The sequence below is a fragment of the Anoplopoma fimbria genome, chromosome 3 (assembly GCF_027596085.1).
Source record: "Anoplopoma fimbria isolate UVic2021 breed Golden Eagle Sablefish chromosome 3, Afim_UVic_2022, whole genome shotgun sequence".
In the NCBI taxonomy this organism is placed as follows: domain Eukaryota; kingdom Metazoa; phylum Chordata; class Actinopteri; order Perciformes; family Anoplopomatidae; genus Anoplopoma; species Anoplopoma fimbria.
The window spans coordinates 8,229,901-8,244,037 of record NC_072451.1 but is presented as its reverse complement, the minus strand read 5'-3'; the positions used below and the strand labels follow the sequence as shown (position 1 = coordinate 8,244,037).

General features: G+C 42.6%; 1 protein-coding gene across 1 annotated transcript in view; it reads right to left on the bottom strand.

Moving 5' to 3' along the window:
• Nucleotides 1–14,137, bottom strand: part of LOC129111584 (cadherin-18-like) — a 128,736-nt gene that overhangs the window by 98,191 nt on the left and 16,408 nt on the right. Inside the window, exon 2 of the mRNA XM_054623588.1 lies at nucleotides 2,161–2,455. Coding sequence (XP_054479563.1) covers nucleotides 2,161–2,455 — 295 coding nt within the window. The remainder of the gene's footprint in view (nucleotides 1–2,160; nucleotides 2,456–14,137) is intronic.

Genomic DNA, 14,137 nt, shown 5'->3' with positions numbered 1-14,137 from the left:
TAAAAGAAAAAGCTCAGTGGTGAGCAGGAGCTGCTGCAAAAGGCTGCCACTTGTGCGGCGCCTGAAGTTATCAATACATCCAAAACTCTGCTGCCTGTCTGCTCTCCAGAGATCATATCACCCCAGTCCTTCAAAACCTGCACTGGCTCCCCATACAACAAAGAATACAGTTCAAGATTCTTCTCATTACATTTAAAGCCCTTCACAACCTGGCCCCTTCATATCTTTGGGACCTCCTCTACTGCAACCTCACTTCCACTCGCAACCTCAGAACCACAACACCAACCACCTCACAGCCCCTACTCCGTCCAAGCACCAAACCTGGAGGGACAGGGCCTTCTCCATTGTTGCCCCCTCCCTGTGGAACTCTCTCCCCCACTTTCCCTGTCACTCCCCACTTTCAAAACTGCACTTAAAACTCATCTATTTAAATCTGCTTTCAACCTGTGATGTGAGTTATGTATGTCTTTTTATTAAAAAAATCAATGATACAGCTGTCCCAGAACTGTTTATATATGCGACGTCTTTGGGCAGTAGCAGCCACACAGTCAAAATTTATTGCGAAATTTTCTAGTTTTTATTACTGTTATATTGTCATCTCTCTACCTTGTATACATTGTTATTACTTGTATTGTTCCTGTCTTTACCATATAACGTACCTTTGGGTACCTTTTTAAATAGGTGCTATTCAAATAACTGGTATTATTATTATTATTATTGAATTGACGTCCCTCTCCCCAGCAACATTTTCCAGCCCTCCTCTCCAGGCTTTTCTGGATATACCCCGGGGCCTCCTACTAGTTCCGGGCCCAGAAAACCTCTAGAGGAATCCTGATCAGATGTCTAAACTAATTCACCGGACCTCTTTCAACATGAATAAGCAGTTCTCTACTGTGAGCTTCTTCCGTATTTCTGTGCTCCTCACCCTATGTCTGAACCCAGCCACCCTACAAAGGAACGCAGAAGTCTAGGAAATAAAAAGCTTTGCCCTCCTGCTCAACTTTTTACCAAAACGGTACGGTACGAGGCGGGCCACACTACCCTAACTGGTGAGCAAGACCCTGAGATATTTGAAATCTTAAGTAGAAGTACTAACACTCATCGCACCCACATCACACTGCACTGCAAACTGCCCCAATGTGTGCTGAGGTCATGGTCTGATGGAGCCAACATGAACACATATTCTGCAAAGAGCAGGGAACACTTTCCAATTTTCTATTGTCCAATTTTGTAGAACCTGTGCCAATTGTAGCCCAAGTTTCCTGTTGTTAGCTTAAGATTTAACGTGTCTTTCAGAGATGCCCCTCTGCATACTGCGCCTGTAACAAGTGTTTTTTGAGTTACTGTTGCCTTTATGTCAGTTAAAACCAGTCTGGCGATTCTCCACTGACCTCTACCGTTCACTGGATATTTTCTCTGTTTTGGACTATTCCCTGTAAACCCTAGAGATGGTTGTGTGTGAAAATCCCAGTAGATCAGCAGATATTATTGTACTCAAACCAGCCCATCTGGCACCACAACCATGCTAGCTTCAGAGTCACTTACGCAGGGTTGGTAATCTTGAGAAAATAGCAAGAGTATGCTAGATTTTAAAATGATCCAATTGAAAAACCCAGCCAACTCTTTCCTAATGACAGCAGCTAGCAGCACTAGCTCCAAAAGCTGCATAAATCTAGTTAACACAGCCTCCGTCTAAGCCACTCCCCCAAAATGATTATTTTGAATGTAGACATATCATAATGAACATAAATAAACTTTGTTCTCAGAGAAAGTTAGGTTTAGGCAACACAACGACTCAGATAGGTTTATGAGATGATCGTAGTTGACGTTAACTTCCCTGAGTAAGGACCTACTTGACCACCAAGTCATAAATGACTCACATAACTAGTGAATCAGGTGACTAACGATACCAACGGGTCACGAGACTCACAATATACTAATGACTAAAAATGACAAAATAGGTAAGTTTACTTTTAGTTTCTCACAAGCAACAAACCTGGTTGAAAGTCTTGTGTTTGTTTGACCCATCCACCACCATTCCCGCCCAAAACCAGACTCCCACAGCTGGTAACATTGCAGTTAGTTGAAAGCCTGATGCATCCAATACAGTCAGTGTAATGTATGACTAAGCAGTGTCTGTGTGTAAGGCTCCTGGCTCACCAACATCAGACATCTCTGGAACAGTTGCTGACAAGGGTCCTTCAGGGAAAGTTGGAGCATTGTCATTGACATCCTGGACCTTGATGATGAACTCTGACTCAGCCTCCAGGGAGCGGTTTGTCCGCCAGTCGATGGCCCTCGCATATAAGACATACTGGGACTTCCTCTCACGGTCCAGGCTCTGTGCTGCGTGGATGTCACCCGTTGTCTCATTAATGAGGAAGATAGACCCGGCCCCCTCACCAGACAGGATGTAGCTCACAGAACCATCACCCTTGTCAGAGTTGGAGTGGAGCTGGAGATGTTAGAAGGAGAAAATGAGGGAGGGAGTAGTAAAGTGTCTGAGAAGTATGTGATACAGAGTAATAGCCAAGTGTCAGGATGAGTGGTCAGTTAATGGTGAGAGCATGCAATGAAAGACACAGCTATCAAATCAGGGAAGGAGAAGTTAGTGTTGCTGTCACTGTACATGGAAATAGGAGAGTGTAACAGAACACGATCCACAACATGCAGTGTCTCCTGAGCTGGATGTGTCGCAGTTAATTAAAGATGAAGAGAGAGAACGAGACGGATGAGAAACAGGGAAAAAGAAAATATTACTCTAGTATCATTGTCAGGTACAAGTCATGTGTGGCTAGCTGTGTTGATTGTTTTATCCTGTGTAGTGTGTCATAACGGACAACATATGACACAGCATCTGAGACACCTCCATAGTCTTGACAAAAACACTTTCAGAATTTTTTGACATACTGAGTAAGACAAATGTTTGTAACAAACAATTTAAAGTTTTAAAGTAATCCCTTTCAATTGTCACTTAAGACCTACTAGAAGTGTGTGGCAGTTTCCATATCCACAGAGACCCTGCCATCTGGCTTTATTTTTTAAGTGTATGAAAACGTAGCGACCAGGTGCCAGATCATAAGCGTGCATCCAAGAGGAAACTACAAAAATGGCAGAGAGTGCCTTAAAACTGCAAATATATGGCGGACACAGCTCATTCCAAAATCAGCTTGAATGTGGGATGGGCTTTCACCTGCTGGTGAGCACCCTAACAATAAGCGGGGTCAGGGGGCGTGGCTTCTGCTGTCGCTTAGCTAGGGAGGAGGGACCAACTTTGAATAGAGAGAGATAGGGTGAACTTCATTGTCACCAAGAGGACAATTGTCTTTGACACAGTGCTACAGTTTGTGCTTTTTATTAAAACCATCACAAAAACAACAAGGAACATCTCAAAACACAAGAGACCTTTGTCATTGAAAACACGGCAGCTTAAAAATACTCTGTTTACAAACTACAACCGACAAATCCTACTCATTCTGCCTTTAAAATTTTATGAAATTGACTTTCTTTTTCAGTAAGAATCCCATCTGGCAAGCGCTGTATCTGTGTGTTTTCAAATCAGTATCACAATGATATAGGCTAGCTAAAGTCAGCCAGTCTTTCATGTCCCTCAGCTAAGTTGCAGCAAGAATTTATGACCCGTTCTGTTTTGATACAGTGATCATCTTAACAGACAAAAATATTGTGTTGTCTGAACTTGGCATAATGCAGTTCATGTCCAATGACATATGTCCTATGTTTTACAGATTTAAAATCCCTCTGAGGCAAATTTTGACATTATGCTATAATTAAATTGAAATAGACAAAGTCAGGATCCTTGTCAGATGTTGGTAATGGTATCACATCCCATTGGACAATGTGTAAATGCAAGTTTAAAACATTGCTTTGGAAGACATGAAGAAGTCTAGAATTTTTCGTTCAGGAGTTTTCAAGTTGTACCGGGCTATTATAATTAAATGATTCATCATCGAGTGCTTTGTTTCTAATTTTAGAATGGTCAGTATCGCTGTTAGGTCCTAACCCATATTTTTAGCTCAATCCAAAATCACTCAGCATTTGAGACAGAAAAGACTTGAAAGATGTTGTAACAAAAACATTGTTTTAACACATGGATGTTATCTGATTGTTTTATTTTATCTTATTCAGGCCATGTGGAACATGGTGAATCTGCTAACAATACACATGCCTCCTCAAACCATGCATTCCAAAACATTGTTCGAGACCACAATGTGTCAAAGGAGGCAAAACTTGACACAGTCGGCACCATAAAATGAAACAAAAACAGACAACATGACACAATGAGCTGCAGAGAACGACAGAACATAAATACACTGTCAGTAAGTGCTCGAACAAAGCTGCAGTGTAAAGACAAAGGAAATCCATCTCCCTGGCACAAAATAAAACATTTAATACAAAAAGAGGAGACAGGAGGAGACAAAGAAAAAAGGAGGATAAAAATACAGCAGCATGGTTGTGGGTTACTAAGCAGCAGCTGTTGAAGAAAGAGCAGCAACTGACATTTTGAGGCTAAAGTATTTCCCCCTGTGCATTTACTCTCCAGCTAGAAAAATTTATCAAAAAGCATGTGGGCGGGCAGGAAGTGACGGTCATTAATCTTAACAGGTTAATTCCCTTCTGGTGGGATTTAAAGGACATGCTACACTAAGCTCCATCACTAACCATGAGAGCAGAGATGCGATAATGTTGTTTCACTCTGATTTGATATACTTTATCCACTTTATATAAAACAGTGCATCATTCTGTCAACAAAAATGAACAAGTGTGAACAGGCTTTCTGTGTGGTATTCCAGGTTGTGTGGGTTTTTCGCCTGTCATTGTCCTTGTGCAGTCTGGTCCTCAGAACTGGACTTGGTCCCCAGGCGTTGTCCTGTGGCTGCACATGATGATCCTTAATAGTTGTGGTGGGTCTAACTTAGAAGAGGAACGTGGAAAATGGATAGAGATCAGTGCAGCTGGGTTATGTGTCTAGTTGCTGTGATGGAATTATTTAAATCTAAATATTTAAATATTGAGGCTGCTGGCAGTGTAAGTCTGACTCTATATGCCTCTATATTGAAGTGTGCACTGCAGTGTTAGAGAAACAAGTTATTGGTCTTCCTTCTGAGGAACTTCCCTCAAACATGCCCTTTTTTAATTGTCTGAAATTACGATGAATGGTGGCATGGAGAAGTGTGAGGAAGAAAGGATAGGTAGTGTTTGAAATACTTGGCTCAAATTTTTCTCGTCCTGGTATCCAGGAAGGGGAGAGATGATGTCCTGCTTTAATCCAGGTTCTCAAGAATGCTACCCAATATAATTTGTCCCAAGGGGGTCTGTTTAGGTCCACAAACAGACATAAAGACATGCTCGCTTCGCTCAACCTGTTGTGCCTCTGGCTGGCTTAGTCCTTTACAGCAGAAAATCGTCTCACACACTTATTATTCATGTTTGTGAGTAAATGTTTTTTCAGTATGAATAATGAAAACTGCTTTTGGTGACAATTGCAAGGGACAAATAATTGTCTTATGATTTTTGAGACCCTCCGAAATTTTGCTTATGAGGCTTTCATGAGGTCTGAAGTGCAATTCAAGGAGCCCCTGAGACCCCCTGTATTTCACACACTGATATAGTCATTTATTTGCAAGCTCTAAAAAAAAATGAGCAAAGAAATACCAATTGAAGTAACCTTTCATCCAGCAGTATGATCACGTCAAATGTTTATGAACAAATACCTACAGAACAAGTCCCAACTGGGCAGTGCTAATTATTAGATATTAGCATTCTAACAGGTTAAACTAAACATCATAGCTACCTGCTAAACATTAGCATCTTAGATTGTCATCATTAGCATCTTAGCACGTTAGCATGCTGCTGTAAGCATTTCACTCAAAGCTTTACTTTGTCAACGTTTATAATGATAAAAGCTCAGTAGCCTTATCAGTTTAATCTGGCCTGTCAGGTTTGTGCTCCCTAACTCTATAGATGTATAAGACAGCCAAAACACTCTTCTTTTTCAGCAGCTGGAAACCTTTACAGAGTGTGTCAGAATTACTGTGTTTGATATTGTATATTCAAATAAAATACTACATACTACATCCATACTCTTCCGCCTACTAAATTAACAATTAAGTATGATGTTACCAGCAGAAATATGCTATGTCACAGCTCTGAAAATATTGCATCCTATTTGGATAAACTGGCCAAATACTGGAAATCCAAATGGTTAATTTCTCACCTGAAAACAATAAAACTCAATAAAGTGCCCACATATTGATACCTTTTACCCCGGTTCAAAATCTCACATCAAGGCCAGTCTCAAGGCACCCAGAAGCAATGCATTTTGGGGCAGGTGAGTATTATTAAGTAAGCTCATGTTTCATTCTTGCATTGCATTTATCGCATGCACAAAATGTCATGCATTACGCATTCAATATTATGTTATCCTAGGAGAAGCATGTTGGTATGCAATTTAAAAGGCAGACGTCTTTTTCACGCCTGTTGACAGGAAGTGCAGGACATATCTATTAAGTCATAATTTGCTTTGCAGAAAAATATGTTAAGGGTATAAAGCAGATAGCTTTCATTGAGAAGCAAATAAAAACCAAATCTTGTCTTGTTTGTACTTAATTCTCTTTTTTTTGCATGAATCATACTTTATGGATGGATCTGTTTTGGATTATAAGATTTTTTACATCACACTTAATCAGTGTTACTGGTTATAACAATATGGATTTCTTTCAACCACCTCAAAACATTACGCCAATATAAGGACATATGCATAAATTGCAAAATAAGTAATTATTAGTTAGTTAGTTAGTTAGTTCATGATTCAAATTATAATGACTGCCATTATAGTGATACTCAAAGGTGCGTTTATACAAATGATATTTGGAAATATTGAGTATACATCCCGGGTGACATCCCACTTCTAAAAACTGCTTTTGTCACATAATATGACAAACAGGAAGCAAACTACAGACCTATCAGCACACTCCCTGTTGTTTCAAAAGTTACTGAGACAGTTGATAGAACATCGTAAAAAAAAAGAGGATCTATTCCAACCTGTGCATTTTGGATTTAGAGTGAACCATTGGACTGAAACTGCATGTTGCTTTTTGCTTGAAGTGCTTAAGGCTAACTTAGACTGTCGATGCTAACTTAGAACTTGGTAGTGGAAGTTGGGGCAGTGCTTCTTACAATCCAATACTTCTTACTAAGCTGTCCTGCTGTAGTCTCTCCAAGGATGTCACGTGAACTGGATAAAATTCTGTATATATATCAGACCGCATTCAGTGTTTTTGGCTGAACTAAGTGATACCATATCAAAATATCACTGTTGAGGCATCCAAGGTATATCTGAATGCAATGATATTTCCTATTTCAACATTCATTTCATGCTGGGTACATTTCCATATTTTTTCCTGGAACATTAACACGTTACATTTAAAAAATGAAATCCTGTATACAATAATCTGACACAGACAGTGTCTGTACTTTACGAGAGACCTTGATTTCAGTCATTTGTCCTGTGTTGAAGACATTGAATGGATGTTACGTCATGGTTGTCACTGATGCAACAAGACCACAGAGGAAGATGCAAGTGATGCAGCTCTCAGTTCAAAGTCCAAAAGTCTAAACGTATTTAAATATATTTATTGTGATAATTTCCAAAATGTGCAACATGTTTTTATCCAATGAAATATGTTGGCTGCACATGAAGAGAAGCAACGCACATGTATTAATGGGTCAGTCTAACATCACCATAAATTACATTAAAATAACCATAATCACGAATCGACATTGAGCCGCCGCCCTGTGGGACCCCCGGCATCGCAGACTAGCTCTAGGGACGTGGTATGTCACCTCTCTGGCAGGGAAGGAACTGGAGTTGGTGCGGGAGGTGGAGCGGTACCAACTAGATATAGTTGGGCTCACCTCCATGCATAGCACTGGTTCTGGAACCAAACTCCTGGAGAGGGGCTGGACTTTATCCTTTTCCGGAGTTGGCCAGGGGGACACTCACGAGCCCCGGCTGAGTGCCGCTGTTTTCCCCAGAGGCCGAGAGGGTCACCTCCCTGCGACTGCGAACTGGGAGGGGGAAGTCTGACTGTCGTTTGTGCCTATGCACCGAACGGCAGTTCGGAGTACGCAGCCTTCTTGGAGTCCTTGGGTGGCGTCCTGGAAAGGGTGCCAACTGGGGACTCCATAGTTCTTCTGGGAGACTTCAACGCTCACGTGGGTAACGACGGAGAAACCTGGAGGGGTGTGATTGGGAGGAACGGCCTGCCCGATCTGAACCCGAGTGGTGCTTTGTTGTTGGACTTCTGTGCTAGTCATGGACTGTCCATAACAAACACCATGTTTGAGCATAGGGAGGTTCGCAAGTGAACTTGCTACCAGAGCACCCTAGGCCAAAGGTCTATGATCGACTTTGTAGTTGTGTCATCAGACCTGCGGCCGTATGTCTTGGACACTCGGGTGAAGAGATGAGCAGAGCTGTCAACTGCTCACCACCTGGTGGTGAGTTGGATCAGGTGGTGGGGAGGCTGCCAAAGTCTGGATGAGGACCCAGTCTGCGTGGTCTTCAACTGCTACCTCCGGAATGATTGATTGTGCATCCCGGGGGAGGTTTGGGACATGGAATCTGAGTGGGCCATGTTCAGATCCTCCATTGTGGAAGCTACTGCTAGGAGCTGTGGTCGGAAGGCGATCGGTGCCTGTCGTGGTGGCAATCCGAGAACCCGCTGGTGGACACCAGTGGTGAAGGAGGCCGTCAAGCTGAAGAAGGAGGCCTTTCGGGCTTGGCTGGCCCAGGGGTCTCCCGAATCAGCAGGCAGGTACTGGTTGGCCAGAAAGGCTGCAGCTACGGCAGTTGCTGAAGCAAAAACCCGGGTGTGGGAGGAGTTTGGGGAGGCCATGGAGAAGGACTTTTGACTGGCCTCAAGGAAGTTCTGGGAAACCGTGAGATGACTCAGAAAGGGGAAGCAGGGCTTGTCTCAGGCTGTGCTCAGCAGGGGGGAGAACTGCAGACCCGGACTGGGGATATTGTCGAGTGGTGTAAAGAACACTTTGAGGAACTCCTGAACCCGACCAACACATCCTCTGTGGAAGAGGCAGAGTCTGAAGACTCAGGGGAAGACTCGTCCATATGCCTGGCAGAGGTCGTTGAGGTAGTTAAAAAGCTCTTCAGCGGCAAGGCGCCAGGAGTGGATGAGATTCGACCGGAGATGCTAAAGGCTCTGGACATTGTTGGGCTGTCTTGGCTGACATGTCTCTTCACTGTCGCGTGGAAGTCGGGTACGGTGCCTGTGGAGTGGCAGACCGGGGTGGTGGTTCCCATTTTCAAAAAGGGGGACCGGAGAGTGTATTGTGGACTTGGAGAAGGCCTTCGACCGTGTCCCTCGGGGAGTCCTGTGGGGGGTACTGCGGGAATATGGGGTACCTGGTTCGTTGCTACGAGCTATTCGGTCCTTGTATGACCAAAGTGAGAGCTGTGTCCGGATACTCGGCACAAAGTCGAGCTTGTTCCCAGTGCGTGTTGGCCTCCGCCAGGGCTGCCCCTTGTCACCAATCCTGTTTGTGATTTTCATGGACAGGATTTCAAGGCGCAGCTGGGGGGAGGAGAGTTTCCGGTTTGGGGACCTCAGAATCGCATCCCTGCTTTTTGCAGATGATGTGGTTCTGTTGGCTTCTTCAGAAGGTGACCTTCAGCACACACTGGGGCGGTTCACAGCCGAGTGCGAAGCGGTCGGGATGAGAGTCAGTACCTCCAAGTCTGGCCAAACGGTGGATTGCACCCTCTGGGTTAGGAGTGAGTCACTGCCCCAAGCGAGGGAGTTCAAGTATTCACAGGATCTTATTCACAAGTGAGGGTAAAATGGAACGGGAGATGGACAGGCAGTTCAGTGCAGCGTCAGCAGTGATGCGGGCGTTGTACCGGACCGTTGTGGTGAAGAAGGAGCTGAGCCGTAAGGCAAAGATCTCAATTTACCAGTCCATCTATGTTCCAACCCTCACCTATGGTTGGACTGGTAAATTGAGCTTTGGGTAGTGACCGAAAGAATGAGATCGCGAATACAAGCAGCCGAAATGAGCTTCCTCAGTAGGGTGGCTGGAGCTCGGAGTAGAGCCACTGCTCCTTTGCGTCGAAAGGGGCCAGCTGAGGTGGTTCGGGCATCTGATCAGGATGCCCCCTGGACGCCTCCCTTTAGAGGTTTTCCAGGCACGTCCAACTGGTAAGAGGCCCCGGGGTAGACCCAGAACACGCTGGAGGGATTACATATCTCGTCTGGCCTGGGAACGCCTCAGGGTTCCCCAGGAGGAGCTGGAATGTGTTGCTGGGGAGAAGGACGCCTGGAGGACCCTCCTTGGCTTGCTGCCCCCGCGACCCGGCCCCGGATAAGCAGAGGAAGATGGATGGAACCACAATAAAACCAAATTACATTTTCCACAATTTCATAGGGTGATGTCATCATAAAATATGATATGATGATATATATGATCACAGACGTTCCAAGCTTCAGTTGGAAACCTCAATCAAAGCTGTGAATTTAAAAAAGTTATATGGAACTGTTTTGAAGGACACTATAGAACTGGCTATTTTAGGGCCCAGCCACTAGGGGCGCTCTTGCAGACTCGGCCGCTTAGGGTCTACTTTTCTCTATGGTAGTGAGTGAGAGCAGCATGAGTCAGACATATTTTCATCTGTTCAGGTTAGATGTTCCACACAGAGAGACAGTTTTCCCAAAGTTTACATTCCTGTGAAACGTAAGACACGATGTTTATTTACCGGATGTATTGTTCTCTTTATGTTTCTGTTGTTATGGTGTTTATAAATAGCGGTAGAATACGTATTACGGCACCGCGCGGTAATGCGATGTTTATAATTATATGCCGGACAGTCTGTTACTTTCACTTTCGTTAGCTTGTAAATTTAGTTGCTAAAGCTAAATTGTAATCCACAGGATATGCAGCTATTTAATAGCATTATAAGTGAACTATTGTTAACACTGTATTGTTTGCCTTTCAGAACCACACACCCCAAACATACTAACACACATACACACAGGCAAGTGTGTCTTGGATTAAAGAACAGCAAACTGATCTTCTGTCTCTAGCATCATCTGTTAGCCCCACTGTTAACACTGTGTAGAATATGAGGACTGAATATGTCCATCCTGAATAGTGTTCAAGTGAGGAAGTAGGTTTGTGATTACAAGCTGTAATGTTTCTGCCACCATCCACTTTGGTTTGGCTAACTTTGTAGCTATTTTCATGACTGTTACCCCGCTGTTTCTGCTCTGAGCCACTGGGCTCCTTTAATTAAACTGCCAACAATAGGTCAACGAGACACATCCCAGCATAAGATGAACAACGTAAATTTTACTCATAGCTAGAGTATGTGTCATAAAATAATATTGTGTCTCTAAAATCAGCAGACAACAAATATGCATATATTTACATGCATATTTGTTGTCTGCTGATTTTGCACGGGACATGACTGTTTAGCTTGATAGATGTTGTCTGTTTTCATCTGATGCAAATTAGTTTTAATGAATAAATTTGTCTCTGGACCCGGTACCGACAACAGACCGTCCACAAAGTCTCAGACGACACACAGACTTCTCAAATGATGGTATCCATTGGCACTCTTTTTATTGGCTCACCCAGAATATGAATGCAAGACCCCAGAAATCCTTCCTTTTCTGCAAGACCTGCAAACTGATGTTCATACCACCAATGATAAGATTCAACATACGATAGTAGAAATGCCAGCTTACTGTCAGAAAATATTTTTAAGGTCTTATCTTGGACATGTATCAGTGTATGTATTGTCTTTGTATCCTATCCACATTCCCAAACACTCTGCCGCTGCATTTCTGAGAAAGATGCGGAGACGGAGAGAGATAGGTCCCATATGTCAAAAAATATTTCTGTGAGTATGAAGAGCTAAATGAAAGAATACATCAAAGAGATATCAGCCTTTGCCAGCTTGTCAGACGGGGAGCGTCAGACTGATGGTGCCATGTTTGGCTACGATGCCACACTTACCAAGAAACCTGAGCACACACAGGGCTTGTACACACACACATGCTCGCTTGGCAAGACATCAAGCACACAAAAACTGACGGGCGCACACACACATACTTACTGCAGCTCTCTTTAATTCTTGGCAGCAAGTTTATTCCCTGAACAGTGTACAATCAGTTAACTGATCTCTCCAACACACATGCAGCCTGACAGTCTCACACGCATATGCAGAGTATGTGGACAGGGTGCAGGATGCAGGTAGAGAGACAGCCATTCACTGCACTCCAGCTCTAATGGAGAATTATGGAATCAAGGCAGGTAGACTGGACCTTTTATTTAGAACCCTGCGCGAGCTTGGTTGGTAAAACATTATAATAATCATTATTAATACATGGTATTTGATTGTAAATATAACCGTAGTTAATAGTTATTTTACTGCTAACAATCAGTTATAAAAACGAATTATTGATAAAGCTAGGTAATTGAAAACTTTGTCAGTGCTTACTTATTGCTTTCTGGTCCATAAGCTAATGCGAAATTAATTAGAAAACACTTTTATTTATAATTGAATTGTTGTTAATTGCATGATAATGATAACATATGTTTGACAAACTATTTATTTAATGTTTACAAACGATTAACACAACTAATGATGAAATTAATTAGAAAATACTATTGATAATAATTAAATTGTTTGTTAAATTCTTAAATTACCTTGTATTACTGATGGTTATCATAATGTGTTTAGAATATACTGTTTGATTTGACAGAGTAGTTCATTCCTTTGGATAACAACCAGTACCGCTCACCTCAGGCCACAGTAATCATCAACAGGTTCACCTCACTGAGCTTCATAATTCATCAGGGAACCAGATGACCACTCTCACAAACTATTTGCCATTGTCATCAAACCACTAGCACCGGCAATACCACAAAGCAATGAAATAGCCTACATCTAGGGAGCTATTTCACTCAAATATAGCTTTTTGTTTCATGTGTTCAGGGGTTTGAGTAATATTTAATTTCTAAGATTTTGTTCTCACATCAATTCAATGGTGTTGAATGGAATGTAATCGTGGTTGCTCACAGCATAGAAAAACGGCATTGAAAAATAATCAACAGGGTCTTTCCATGTCCAATCCACAGAGAACATGACTTATTTGGAGCGGCTGTGGCACATGAGGTAGAGCGCTTGTCCCGTAACCACAAGGTTGGTGGTTCAAACCCCTCTACCGGCAACATGCCGAGGTGTCCTTGAGCAAGACACCTAACCCCAAGTTGCTCCCCGGGCGCTTCATTGCAGCCCACTGCTCCTCCGGGATGGGTTAAATGCAGAGAAATAATTTCCCCATTGTGGGACTGATAAAGGCTTAATTATTATTATTATTATTATTTAGCAGAAAGTAGTTATAATTAAACTGAAAATGTTTTTTGTGACATGGGTGAAGCCACTCTTCAAACTTGATAAGTTCATGAGCTGTTCTTAAGCCAATTAGTTTTATTAGCATTCCTGAATATAACACGATAGTATGACATGAAATGCAAATAAATGTAATTTGCATTTGAAATTAGAGCTTGCTCCAATTTGCTCACAATAAATGCCATTCTTCGGACTGTAGGGCGACTGTGGCTCAGTAGTAAAGCAGGTCGTCCTTCAATCAGAGATTTCTGCAGTTCAATTTCCTGGCTCTGCAAGTCCATGTCAATGTGTCCTTGGGCAAGTCACTTAACCCAGTGTATGAATGGGTGTGAATGGGTGAATGATGACATGGAGGGTAAAGCGCTTTGAGTGGTCGGAAGACTAAAAAGGTGCAATACAAGTTCAGTCCATTCACTATTTAACTTACTTGCTAGGTTAGGAGTAAGGTTTCATTAATACCTGATGAGACCCAACATTAATAAGGTGGAATATACAAATAAACAGATAAACTGTGGGTAACACTCCACAATAGGCAGAAAACTGTCATCACTATGGATACTAATAGATACTTTCACTCAGTCTTACCTTACTCTTCCTGGTTCTTAGCTGTTCTGTCTTTTTCTGTTTAAGTACACTGAGAGCAAAAAAACTAAAACTATAATTCCTTGTATGAGTTCACATACAATA